This window comes from Pundamilia nyererei, unplaced genomic scaffold (assembly GCF_000239375.1).
Source record: "Pundamilia nyererei isolate P.nyererei 1_Seehausen unplaced genomic scaffold, PunNye1.0 scaffold00275, whole genome shotgun sequence".
Taxonomy (NCBI): Eukaryota; Metazoa; Chordata; class Actinopteri; order Cichliformes; family Cichlidae; genus Pundamilia; species Pundamilia nyererei.
The window spans coordinates 555740-567260 of record NW_005187676.1 but is presented as its reverse complement, the minus strand read 5'-3'; the positions used below and the strand labels follow the sequence as shown (position 1 = coordinate 567260).

Here is an 11521-nt window from a genome sequence, read left to right as displayed (position 1 = left end):
GAAGCGCTCGGCTTGTCCGAACGATCCTCTTACCAAAATGTTTTAGCCACACTTTTTTTTTTTTAAATAAAAATATGAATAAAGTTTTTTTTGTATAAACACGACTAATATAGTAATACAACAACAAATAAAACAAACAATATTTTATTTGCAAAAAAATGTATTTGTGTTTTCTGAACAGGAATACAAGACAGACCAATGTAGTGTTAAAAATAAGGAGGATTAGGTCTGTTATTACTGTAGGAAAAGCATTCACTTCTATATGTCAGCAATATGCATAACAGATCATACTGAGTTCAAATAGTGTAAAAAAAACCCCATCCAGTTACAAAAGAAAAGACAGCCATTTTTGAACTGTAACTCGGAAAAAAAAGAAAAAGAAAAACTTTGTTCATTGCAAATCACCCAATCACATCACTCAGGTGAAGGATGTGCATATATATATGTATAAAGTATAAGCAAATTAAAGCCATGCAGATGGGGAAAGCAAAGGAACATAAACGTTGGCATACAATAAATATACAGCTAAAGGTTACTTGCCCATCATGCTCCCTTAACACACACACACACACACACAGCCCATTTTAACAGGCTGCTAGTCATTGGAAAATACTTCAAACCTCCACAGGGTGGCACTGCAGCAAAGAAAATGTAAAAGCTGGAAACCAAGTCAACAATTTAAATCTGAAACATTAGAAAAAGAAAAAGTAGGGGGAAATAAAGGGGGGGGGGGTAAAGTAATATGATTGCCAGAAGAGAAGGTAGTGCTATATTCAAGTTTTATCCCCCTGGCTGTGTTCTCTCACAAACAAGATGTGTAGTGTGAATATGCTGACGTGTTGTCGCAGAGAGGAGCATAATACCAATTATGACTCACAGGCCGTGCTGTGCACCTGTCAGTATGAAAAGTGGAGTAGTGTTAGACACAAAACAGGTTTGTTTTCATGGATTGTAAAATACAAAAAGTGTCTCTTTTAAATTGAAAAGCAGACTATGCTTCATTCCACAGGCATAGGTTCACGATCACAATAAAGTCCCACAAACTGATGTAGAGTTCACCGTCGTCCCCGTCTTTGTTCCGTCATAATAATGACAACTGGTTTCTGGTGTGCACTTCCACAATAAGATGGCTTCAAACTATCAAAGCGGACATAAATAAGAGGCGATGACAGGCAGTTTATGGGAAAATGATGCTGAAAAGCAAAAGTCAAAGAAGAGAAGTGATGCAAGTCATTACAAGACGTGTGAAGACAGGTGAACTCGGTCAACAGGTTTCGCATCCATTACCAAACCTGCCACATGACTGTGGGAAAGAATAGGATGAGGCAATTTGTCACCCAGCTAACGTTGCTCAATCAAAAACCCCTTCATCGACCCACAGACATATTCTCCCTCTGTGACAAAAAAGCTTTTGTTTTTCTTCATAGAGATGTGAAACACGTGCAAACTGAAGAATGAGGAGATGTTTCTTGTTAAGTGGAAATGGGGCACTACACAAAACACGCAAACACTTGCACAGATTGAGAATAGAAGCTAGGAAAACTTCCAACATTTCTCCCAAATAAAGCCCCCCAAAAACACACACAACATGCTGCTTCTGCAGCTTCTGAATTGATAATCACAAAAGGCCCTTCAGGTATCACAGTAAGAAAAAAGGATGTAAAGTCTCCTCCTCTGGACTATTTCTGGAAATCGGGGGTGGCTGAATAAATAGAGGAAGGAAGGAAAAATGGCTATCGTGTGAGAGGTGGGGGGGGGGAGAAAAAAATATGGCAAGCACATTAAAGCAAAGCTCCCAAAATAGGAAGTCCACACGGACACTTAAACCACACAGGGGCTTCAAAATCTTCAATAAATTAACACTTAAAAAACTATTTTTGCCTGGCATCAAAGCACAGAGGTCAGTGGAGAAACAAAAGCAAACCAGCACGCGCTCAGGCGACACACCCAACACGGTGAAAACAGCTGGATAACAGCTGTGGCGAGGAACAAACGCCTCGCCGCAGGATTCGGCTTCGCTTCCTTCCATCCCATTCAAGCACAGGGGTAATGAACGAGTGTAACAACAAATAAGGCATTTCAGAGAGGAGGAAATAGATGTGTAGTGTAGACAAAGTTGTTTGTTTTAACGTAAGCACTAAGAAACATCATGAAGATATTTCTGCCAGACGCTGCAGCAGAGTGGAGAAGCCGGCCGCCTGCTGGGAGAGCTCTGCGACACGGTCCACCATCTCCTGGGTGGCAGATACTGATGGATAGTTCTGTGCAGCGCCCTTTGTTGCCACCACGACTGCCTTCAAAGCTTGGCAGAGCCGTCCCCCCGAGGTAGTGATCTGATGGGGAAAAAAAATATTAAAGATATTACACCGCTATGAAATGCCGGATCTAAACATCATGCCAACTTTTCCACATACTTTGGCCCGGAGGTCAGCAGACGTGAGAAGACGGGAGAGCGTGTCCCCGATGAATACCAGCTTGTGCGCAGTTACAATGAGGCTCTTTCCTCTGGCGACGAAGATTCGAGGAGGTTGGTTTCCCTTCACGCTGCTGAAGAGCACCTCGACGGCATCCGCCAGGCAGGAGAGGTGGGCGAGGCTTTGAGAGGAGTAGAAGGAGAGCAGCTCTGAGTCCTCCAGGGAGAGGGACACTGGCAGAGGAGGGGAGGGGGTCAACTGAAAAAGATGAGAAAGGAAAATGAAAATCTGCACAAGAAATGTAGGAAAGTAGCCAGAAGGTTTCTAATCTGAATTAAGGAGAATGAAAACAAGACTTTCAGATACATAAACAGCAAACTGAAAGAAGTCCTGAGAAATTAAAATAAAAAACACAACGCACATATTTACAGCACTGTGCAAATCTCATTATTTCTTAGGATAGTGCATGGAAAATGGGAGCAGCAATTTATTAAAACACGTGGAAACATACATAAAAATATACTATATAAGGCAAAAACAGAGGTGGTACAAGCTAGAAAGCTAATATTTGGTATGACTGCCTTTATTCTTCACAGTCTGAACTCTCTTTTGCAATCCTTGGTGTCATTTCTTCAAGTAGTCTTTGGTTCTCTTCTCTGTCAAGATGGTCCCACTGCTTCAATAATGTTGAGGGTCCAGGCTCTGCCACTCCATTGGCTGTGTTTTTGGGATCACTGTCATGCCGAAAAACGAAGATGCTGCCAGTGTGAGATGTTCTTAAATGGATCATAATCTGATGTTCATGATGACCTGCGTTCATAATTCAACCAATTTTGACAAGATCTCAAACAACACTGGCTCAAATACAGCTCCAAACCATGACAGAGCCTCCTCCGTGTCTTACAGATGCCTGTGGACACTCACTTCTGATGAGGCTTCAGTGAACAGCAGATGGATCAACTGAAGCATCTCTCAGCTCCTGTGCAGGGTCTTTGTTGGGTTTTTTCCCCATGTATTACAAAGAACATGAAACTGTTCATCGGCTGTAGATAATTTTTGGGGGACATTTCTTTTGTCCTCCACTTGTTCCGTCTCTTCAAAAAAAATTTAAGGACACATTTCACAAAATGCTGAGAAAAGTTCCATATTCTGCTAATTGCTCTTTGGGAATCACCTAACTGATGCAAAAATACAATTTTATGCCTGTAACTGTGTCATCTTTGTTATATAGTCAATAACAAATGACGTTTTATTCTGGCTCCATCAAATAATTCAGTGCAACAGCCTCCACTTTCCATCCTAGAAACACGTTACAAAAAATTGCTTCGGTCTCTCAGTTTTATAACATGTTGGTTGAGAAGCACAGAGGCACCTCAGACAATAAGCGACAGGAGTGAATACAAGAGTTAGAAGATATTTCACCCATTGAGTGGAGTAAAATATGTTTAAAGACACACACCCAAACCATCAACACCCGATTGAGACTTTAACTGGATAATGCGAACAAATGTCTCCCCTGCAAATAAATAAATTTGATCCTAATATACTGGACAAATGTTGTAAGTGTACCAATCACCAAGCTTCATTGTATCACTGTTTGTGGAAGTGTAAAAAGTTTTGGTGCTCAGTGTTAAAATGCATTTCTCGGGTCCCATGTTTCCCTGTTCTGTTAAGTCCTGTGTTCTGTATTTTAAGCATTTATCCAGATGACTGTAATTTATCTCGTACAGAGAGAAAGACAGTTTACCTTTGCTTACTCCAGGCCAAACGTTGTGTTGCAGTATGCTGGGAGAATGTTGATAGCCCCTCTTTTGACCAATGGTTAAACAATGTAACATCAAGTTTAGTTTGTTTAGGGAAGTTGAGGAAGTGGAGAGAGAGTGAGGTAATGAAAAATACATAACTAAATTTGGGAATATGCGTTTTTGTGTGTTTGGTTTTTTTGAGCGTCTTGTATTTTTATTGCTTTCTTACTGCCATATGTTCAAGATGTTTAAAGTGTTGGATGTTTTTGAACGCAAAATCCAATAAATATATGTTTAAAAAAATGGGATCAAATGATGTGTTGTTGCAGCAGGCTGCTACTAACAAAGTGCCTAAAGATACCACTTAATATTGGTTATTTGCTAAATTATGATGTGTAGACAGAACTCTGGTTCAACACTTGAATTAGGTGCTTTTTACGATTGCATGATTCATACGTCTTAAAATGGTCAGGTAGGAGGGCTGGACTGAAAATGAGTGAAAAAGCAGCCAAAGAAAAACTTTAAGGGAGCTTCAGAAAGACTGGAGAAGTATTGCTCAAGACCACATTAAATAATCACAATAGAGTCAGATATAAAGAAATGAAAGGTGGCTCAAGACTTTTGCAAAGTATTCTATATTATTTTTTAACCTTAGCAATAATCTGCAACCATGTCTTGACTAATCATTTAGTCCACAAAGTGTAAAAGAGGCAGAGAAACCACCTGCAATAAACGTCTTAGAGTCCAAATGGCTCCTTCTGATTTATTTCTTTCCTAACTGAGCTCCAAAATACCAAAACAGACTGTCACAGGACTGCGTCCTAAAGCCCAGAAATTCCTTCATCTCAAAGCTTAAGACATTTTCACATTTTATTAACACCCCACTTACAAATCGTGTGCCAGAGAAGGCATTTGATTGTCAAAGTAGTTCTAGGCTTCAGTCAACTGACTTCATATTTTAATATTAGCCAGCAAAGACAAAGTCCTAAATGTCAGAGTTTCCTATCAGAGTTGCGCAAGAATTGCAGCCACTGTTAATTGTGCCAAATAACTGTTTAAGGCTGTTTGTCTTCATAAAATCCAAATAGGATCAAAGCATGTGATACATAAACAAAAAACGGTCCTAATATAATAGTCAAATAACAGGAAATGAAAATGAAAAAGCTGCTAATGAGAGCAGAAAATATATAACCAAATTAGCATATGGTAAGTCAAAGCAGGCAGCCTTGAACTGAACCCGAGTCGTACAAACAGAGGGTCCATACAGCACGTCAGCCACTGCTCAAAGGATGACTGTGCTCTTCTGTCACTCATTGTCCTGGAGTCTCCGTCCTATGTAAGAAAGTCTGTTGAGATCCACAAGTGACCTCTTGTTACCCGTCGATGACAAAACAAAGGAATGTAGCGAGGGGCAGGAAAAATGCAGACGGAGCAATAAGAAGACACGACTTCAGTCTGATGCAACAGAACTGACTTCGAGTTTGCGCAAGACAGGACAAGGTGTGATTAAAAAAAAAAGCTCCGAGACTGTCGTCGTGTGTAAACTGAGCACAGCATGGTCGTGTTGATGCCTGTGGTGTACCACAAGGTTCAATTTAAAGCCCCATTTTATTTTCCGTCTTCATACTCTCACTTGGCAAGAGTATGTGAACGTACATTTTTAATTGCTGTGCAGATGACACGCACATATACATCTAGGGTTGACACATGGTGATGCAAGAAGCCCAGGTTCACAGAGATGAAGGCCACAATTTGTCAGGCTATCAAAGCAGAGTTCTCCTCAAACACCCTGAGGTGACTGAGGGAGAGGATCAGCGCTAACCCAGAGTTTTGATGGATGCTTGCTCACATCCAAGTTTTTTTGGCTGCACCTCTACCACCATCTTTCCCTGCTGCTCTGCTTTATTCTCCAGATTTCAACCTCATGCTCTTTTCCAAAATGGAATTCAAGATTTCTTTTGGCACAGTGGAGGAGATCCAGGTGCCTGAGGTGCTTACAAAATGGGCCAAGGAACGGCGTATCCATCCACAATGTGACTAGTTCTGAAGCGATGGAGGCCAAATACAGATAAAAAGAATTTCATTTTTTTGATGGCACCTCATACATTTATGCTGATGTATGTGCTTACTTGACTTTCCTGTCAACCTGGATGACTGATTTCAGAATTAACTGCGGAGTAAACAGATTCATTTGAAAGACTGCAGTAGCATACAAATACACAGCACTAGGTAAACTTATGGAGTATAAAGCTTGTATTGGTAAAACAAACAGCTGCTGCAAACTGGATTAAAGAGTCATACTGTTCACTAGTAAACAGAGCAGACTGTGAAAACAAGAGTGAATCGATGCCTTCGCTGTGGGGAATCACTGTGAGTGAGTCAGGAGCAAAGGATCAAGTAAACAGAGGTAAAAACACAGAGGGAACAGCTCACCCGTGGCTCTGAGGTGATAGTTTGTGTCTGTCCGTTCTCAGTGCGGGCGTCAGGAGGCGGTTCAGGTTTACCCTAGAGCAAAGTGACCAGAGAACATGTGTGACTAGTTACCAGCAAAGGAAAAAATGTGTTAAAGCACAACAGAAACTGTAAGGAATTAGATGCATATATAGCATAAATATCAAGGTAAGGAAGAAATTAATGTGATACTATAAAACGATGCATTCCTAACATAATAAAAACTAACCTGCAGCTTTACATATCCAACACTGTCTCCAGTAGGAACTGGAGCTGGGATGGGAGTCAAGCCGATCCCAGCATACTCGTTGCTGGGATCATCTTCTTCATCAGCAGGTCCCACTGTGAGCATCACCGTGGCTGGAGTAGGAGGCAAGGGAAAAGCAGGCTGAGGGGTTGGAGGCAGAGGCCTCTCCTGGATCCAGCTGCTTTTACGGGAACCCATTCCTCCTCCAGATGACTTCCCATCAGGCACTGGGAGCGCAGGCAACGGCCTACGTGACAGAGATTCTTGGGAAGGCAGACGGGGCCGGCCCTGAGCCTGTAAGAGGAGGGTGCTTTCCTCAAGCGAGCGCTGGACCAGCGACAAGAGCCCTTCAGATGGAGGAGCGCTACCGATGGCAGACAACGCTGGGAGCAGGTCCGATAAGCGTGCCCAGGCCTGCTGAAGGGGTGGCGGGGGATCCCCTGAATGACTGGCTTTCCAGGTGGACAGGATTTCCGCCAGTGAGGTAGCCAGGTCCCGTGACGACAGAGTGGAGGGCGAGTTGGAGACTGTGGTGAGCACAGAGTGGACCAGACTGGAAAGCGAAGCTCGCCACTGCATGTCACCAGAGCCGTTACTAGACACAGAGAGGCGGCGTGTGGAGGTGGAAGAAGATGATGAGGAATGAGGAAGGACTTCGACAGTTAGAGCTGGCATGTCATAAATTCCACCATCGGGCTCAGAGTCACCACGGCTATTATCTCCACCACTGACTCGTTTCTCGGATCCAGGAACACAAGAAACCCGTCCGACCTGAGGAACTTCCTCCCCACAGAGGCTGCTGGTCGACTCTCCCGGTGCCAGAGGGACGCCCGGAAGTGTAGGGACACTGTAGACTTCATCATCAGCTTCGTCAGGCTGAACATCTACTGTGGCCTTAGTCAGAGTGATTGTGGGGACATCATAGACCTATCAGTGAAGAGGGAAAAGCAGATTTGATTGTTTAAATAAATAAAGAAAACATTGCGAAACTTTGAAATTTGAAAAACATATGAAGAAAGGAAGGAAGATACTCCAGGTAGATTCTTTATTATTTAGTCTAATAATGGCATAATAATAATAACATTTCATCCATGCAGTAAATGCAGTAAGTACCAATTATATGCTACATTAAAAAGGGAACCCATATGCACTCTGTAGGTACATCCAGCAAAGAGTTACTGACTCCCACTGATGTGGGAAACACATTTTTATTCATTAAGTCTTAAAGCGAGCCTGCAGTCCACATACAGTGACTGCAGGCAAGGAGGGAAAAAATAACCCAGCAGCTGGCACACATTTTCAAGCAACTTTAAAGTGGAGACCACTGGGGGCAGGGATGTGGTGGTGGTGGTGGTGATGGCGGTGGTGTATCCTTGGCATGGTTGTGACAGATGGGTGTGACTGGGAGAAAAATAGAAGCAGCATTTGTACTGGATAGACTGGCTCCAGGAGCACACAGAGACAGGTGTGGCCTCGCCTCGAAGGGGGGCAGGGAGACAGGCTAATACTGGAATGTGGGAAGAAATAGTGGCGGGGTATATGATAGTCATCTCTTGTTCTTTGCTTGTGTAGGCATGCATTCAGCACAGCAGATTCCCACAGTTCCCAGCAAATTAATATACTAGGGTTGGGGGTAATCAGAGCGTTTTGATTCTGCTGGATGTTTGTCAGGTCAAAATATGACAGGAACAAAACAGAAACACAGAAGCCCTGTAAGTAATTCTCTGTCAGACGCTCTCTAAAGTTGATTTTGTGTTCTGTGTGCCGGGAGATGAAGCACCAACTGCAACGTACCACTGTTTCAGTAATTCCTCTAAGTGATATTTAACACTGGTTTAATTAATTAAATAAATGTGTGTGGACCTAGATATGAAAACAGGTGGATGGATTGACCACAGGAAAACAGTTTGTCCCAAACATTTAATCATTATAAAACACTGAACTTCCAAGCTACCACAGCCAGCAGTGGAGCTCATCGTGGCCACACAAGGAAGGCAAAGAGGATATAAAGCCACTTGACAGCTCACAGTCAAACAAAAAATAAAGCAGTTGCTTTAGACACTAATTCAGAGGTTTATCCATAAGTCAGCCTCGTGTGCAAAGTCTTTACCTCTGACTCAGCGTCGGCCTGCGGTGGCACACTGCGGGGGGTGTCGTAAATGCTGTCATCTTCTCCAAGTGCAGAGGGGACTGGATGCTGCCACCTGCCCTTCGGAGGTGTATCGTATACCTACCAAGGCAACATTAGAATAAAAAAAAAAAAAGAAAGAAAAATCATAAAAAAACAATTTAATTTAACACTAAAATATTCCCAGTAAATATGATGGAGACTTTAAAAGTTTATTGCCAAACAAGTACCATCCAGGAGTAATAAAAGGATTCATGTACATGGTGAAGGGCTTTTCCTGGCTCAAAATAGACGTCTTTAAAGTTTTGGTGCGGGGCGTTGACAACGGACATGAGAACAATCAGTCCACATATAGTTAGAGAACAGTCTTTGTTACCTTAGTTAACACAAGTTTATGCAGTTTCCTGATATTTGATAAACAAAACTGTTGTAAATCAAGCCATGCTTAAAAAAAAAACGGACTTAAAGTTATTTTGTAACACTTCTGGTGATTTTTCCACTTCTTTCACAAACATCTTCTGTATGCAGAGGAAAAAAACTGCTTATGATGTCATCATATTGAGAACTAAAGCAACATTACAGGACGACCCAACCTGTTTAACACACCACTAAAAATGCCTCCTCCCCCACCCCCTAGATGAAACCCAGCAGGGTTTCCAAAGAACGAAACAAAAAACAAACATTTAACAAAAACGAAACACTTTTTTAAAATCTGATATGAGTCACATTTCTTTTTATCAAATGGTCAAAACTGAACAGGAAACGCAGATTTTTTTCTGTTCAGCAAGGAAACAGGCTCACTGCCCTCACAGCATGCAGAGCTGCTGAGCCAGGATGTTATTAACAGGTAATAACTTTATTCTTACTTTATAAATACTGAAGAATTAGATAGAACAACTTTTAATCGCTTTAAGTATAATCGTCACATACCTGATCATCAACAGGATCTGAATAATCCTGATTCTCTCCCTTTTGATTCTGCACACTGCTGATTTTCTCCACGCCATTACTCGTCCTTTCCTCCTTTCCCTGGGGGGCTGCCCTCTGTTTGCCCTCTTCTTGCTGCAGGCTTGCAGAAGTTGCTTGAGCAGCAGATTTGGGGACAGAGTTAGAGTCAGCTGACAGCTGTGATGGTTGTGTGTCCTTCCTGGTGACGCTCCTTACTGGAGGTGCTGGTGGAGGTGGTTTGCGGGCGAAATTTGGCGATCCAGGAGCCCTGACCTGGCCAGCTCTGATAAGCAATGGGGATCCCCGGTGAGAGGCAAGGCCGGGCTTGCCCCTGGCAGCGGCAGGGGTGGGCGAAGCTCCCTTGAGCAGGGCTCGAGGAGACGCTTGGGCAGAGGTTATCTGAGGCGGGTAGTGGTGAGCCAGAATTGTCGCTGGTGTCCTCGGAAGGCTCACTCCCGCAGAAGTGGGTGTTTGGTACATCCCAGGTGTGTCCTGGTTCGCTTTTGATTGGGGGGTAGCTGTAGTTCCATTGGTTATCAATGGTCCATTAGAGCAAAAAGCACTGGCCACAGAGCCTCCCGTTGGGGATTGGTAAACATCATCGCCTGCAAGAGGCGTGCCTTTGGGCACCAAGTAACAGTCATCCGAGGCCCCCGTGGTTATTGTTTCTCTGGGAACAAGATATGTAGCGTCCTCTGCTTCATCGGCTGTCCTCGGCACTCCGCTGGGGGCAAGATACACAGACTCTGAAGCCAGGTGAGCTCCTGGCTGCCTCGCATGCTGAGCTGCTGCAGGCGCGGGACTCACTGGGCTCTGATAAACCGCTCCTGTCATGTCTGTTCCTCGTCCCCTCAAAGAGGGTGAGCGTGGACGCCCCACCACCCCGATATCCCAGTCAGGTCTGGGCCGGGTGCCAGAGCTAGAGTGCGAGCGTGGCCGCCCGCCCTCAGTTCTGCGTAGCTCCCCTGGTCTCGACCCCGCTCCTCGTCCCTCACCCACCGCTGGCGGGGAGCGATAAACTCCGTCCGCATCATTCGCGGTCCGAGCCAGCGGGGCACCAGGCGACAGGTAGACCGAGTCTTCACTGGAGCCACGACAGGGGTCCGAGCCAGGGGGCGGGGCGGTCTGAAGGAGTCGAAGGCGATTAGCGGGGGCGATCCCCTGTCTGCCATGCAGCGAGCAGAGCCACCACCCGGGCCCGCCGCTCTGCTCCTGTTCAAGAACCATGAGGATGTCGCCCTTTCGGAAAGCCAACTCTTCTGGGCTTTCTGCCGTGTTGTCAAACAACGCCTTTGCCAATACCGTCTGTGCAGGAGGAAGAGACGAGAGCAGCAGTGATCAGCACTGACCCACAAAAACACACACACACAAAAACAACAACTAAAATGGCCATATGAAAGCACAAATTAATCAACAGCCTGAATTCACACTCCCTGCACGCCACAAACAAACAAGTACATTGACGTGGCAGTGCCAAGTGAGGAGTATAAAAAGGGTGATTGTTTCGATGCTGAATGAAGAGTGAAAGGGAGTGAATAGGGAAGATCTCGTTAAATGTCTGTGTGAAAGACCTGGTTGGGGGGGGGGG

At 44.2% G+C, this 11521-nt stretch overlaps 1 protein-coding gene across 1 annotated transcript in view; it reads right to left on the bottom strand.

The window, feature by feature from the left end:
• Positions 1-169: 169 nt before the first annotated feature.
• Positions 170-11521, bottom strand: part of efs (embryonal Fyn-associated substrate) — a 12678-nt gene continuing 1326 nt past the window's right edge. Inside the window, exons 3-8 of the mRNA XM_005750479.2 lie at positions 9916-11238; positions 8968-9087; positions 6840-7784; positions 6593-6664; positions 2415-2672; positions 170-2333 (exon numbers count right to left, since the gene is read on the bottom strand). Coding sequence (XP_005750536.1) covers positions 2148-2333; positions 2415-2672; positions 6593-6664; positions 6840-7784; positions 8968-9087; positions 9916-11238 — 2904 coding nt within the window. The 3' untranslated portion in view covers positions 170-2147. The remainder of the gene's footprint in view (positions 2334-2414; positions 2673-6592; positions 6665-6839; positions 7785-8967; positions 9088-9915; positions 11239-11521) is intronic.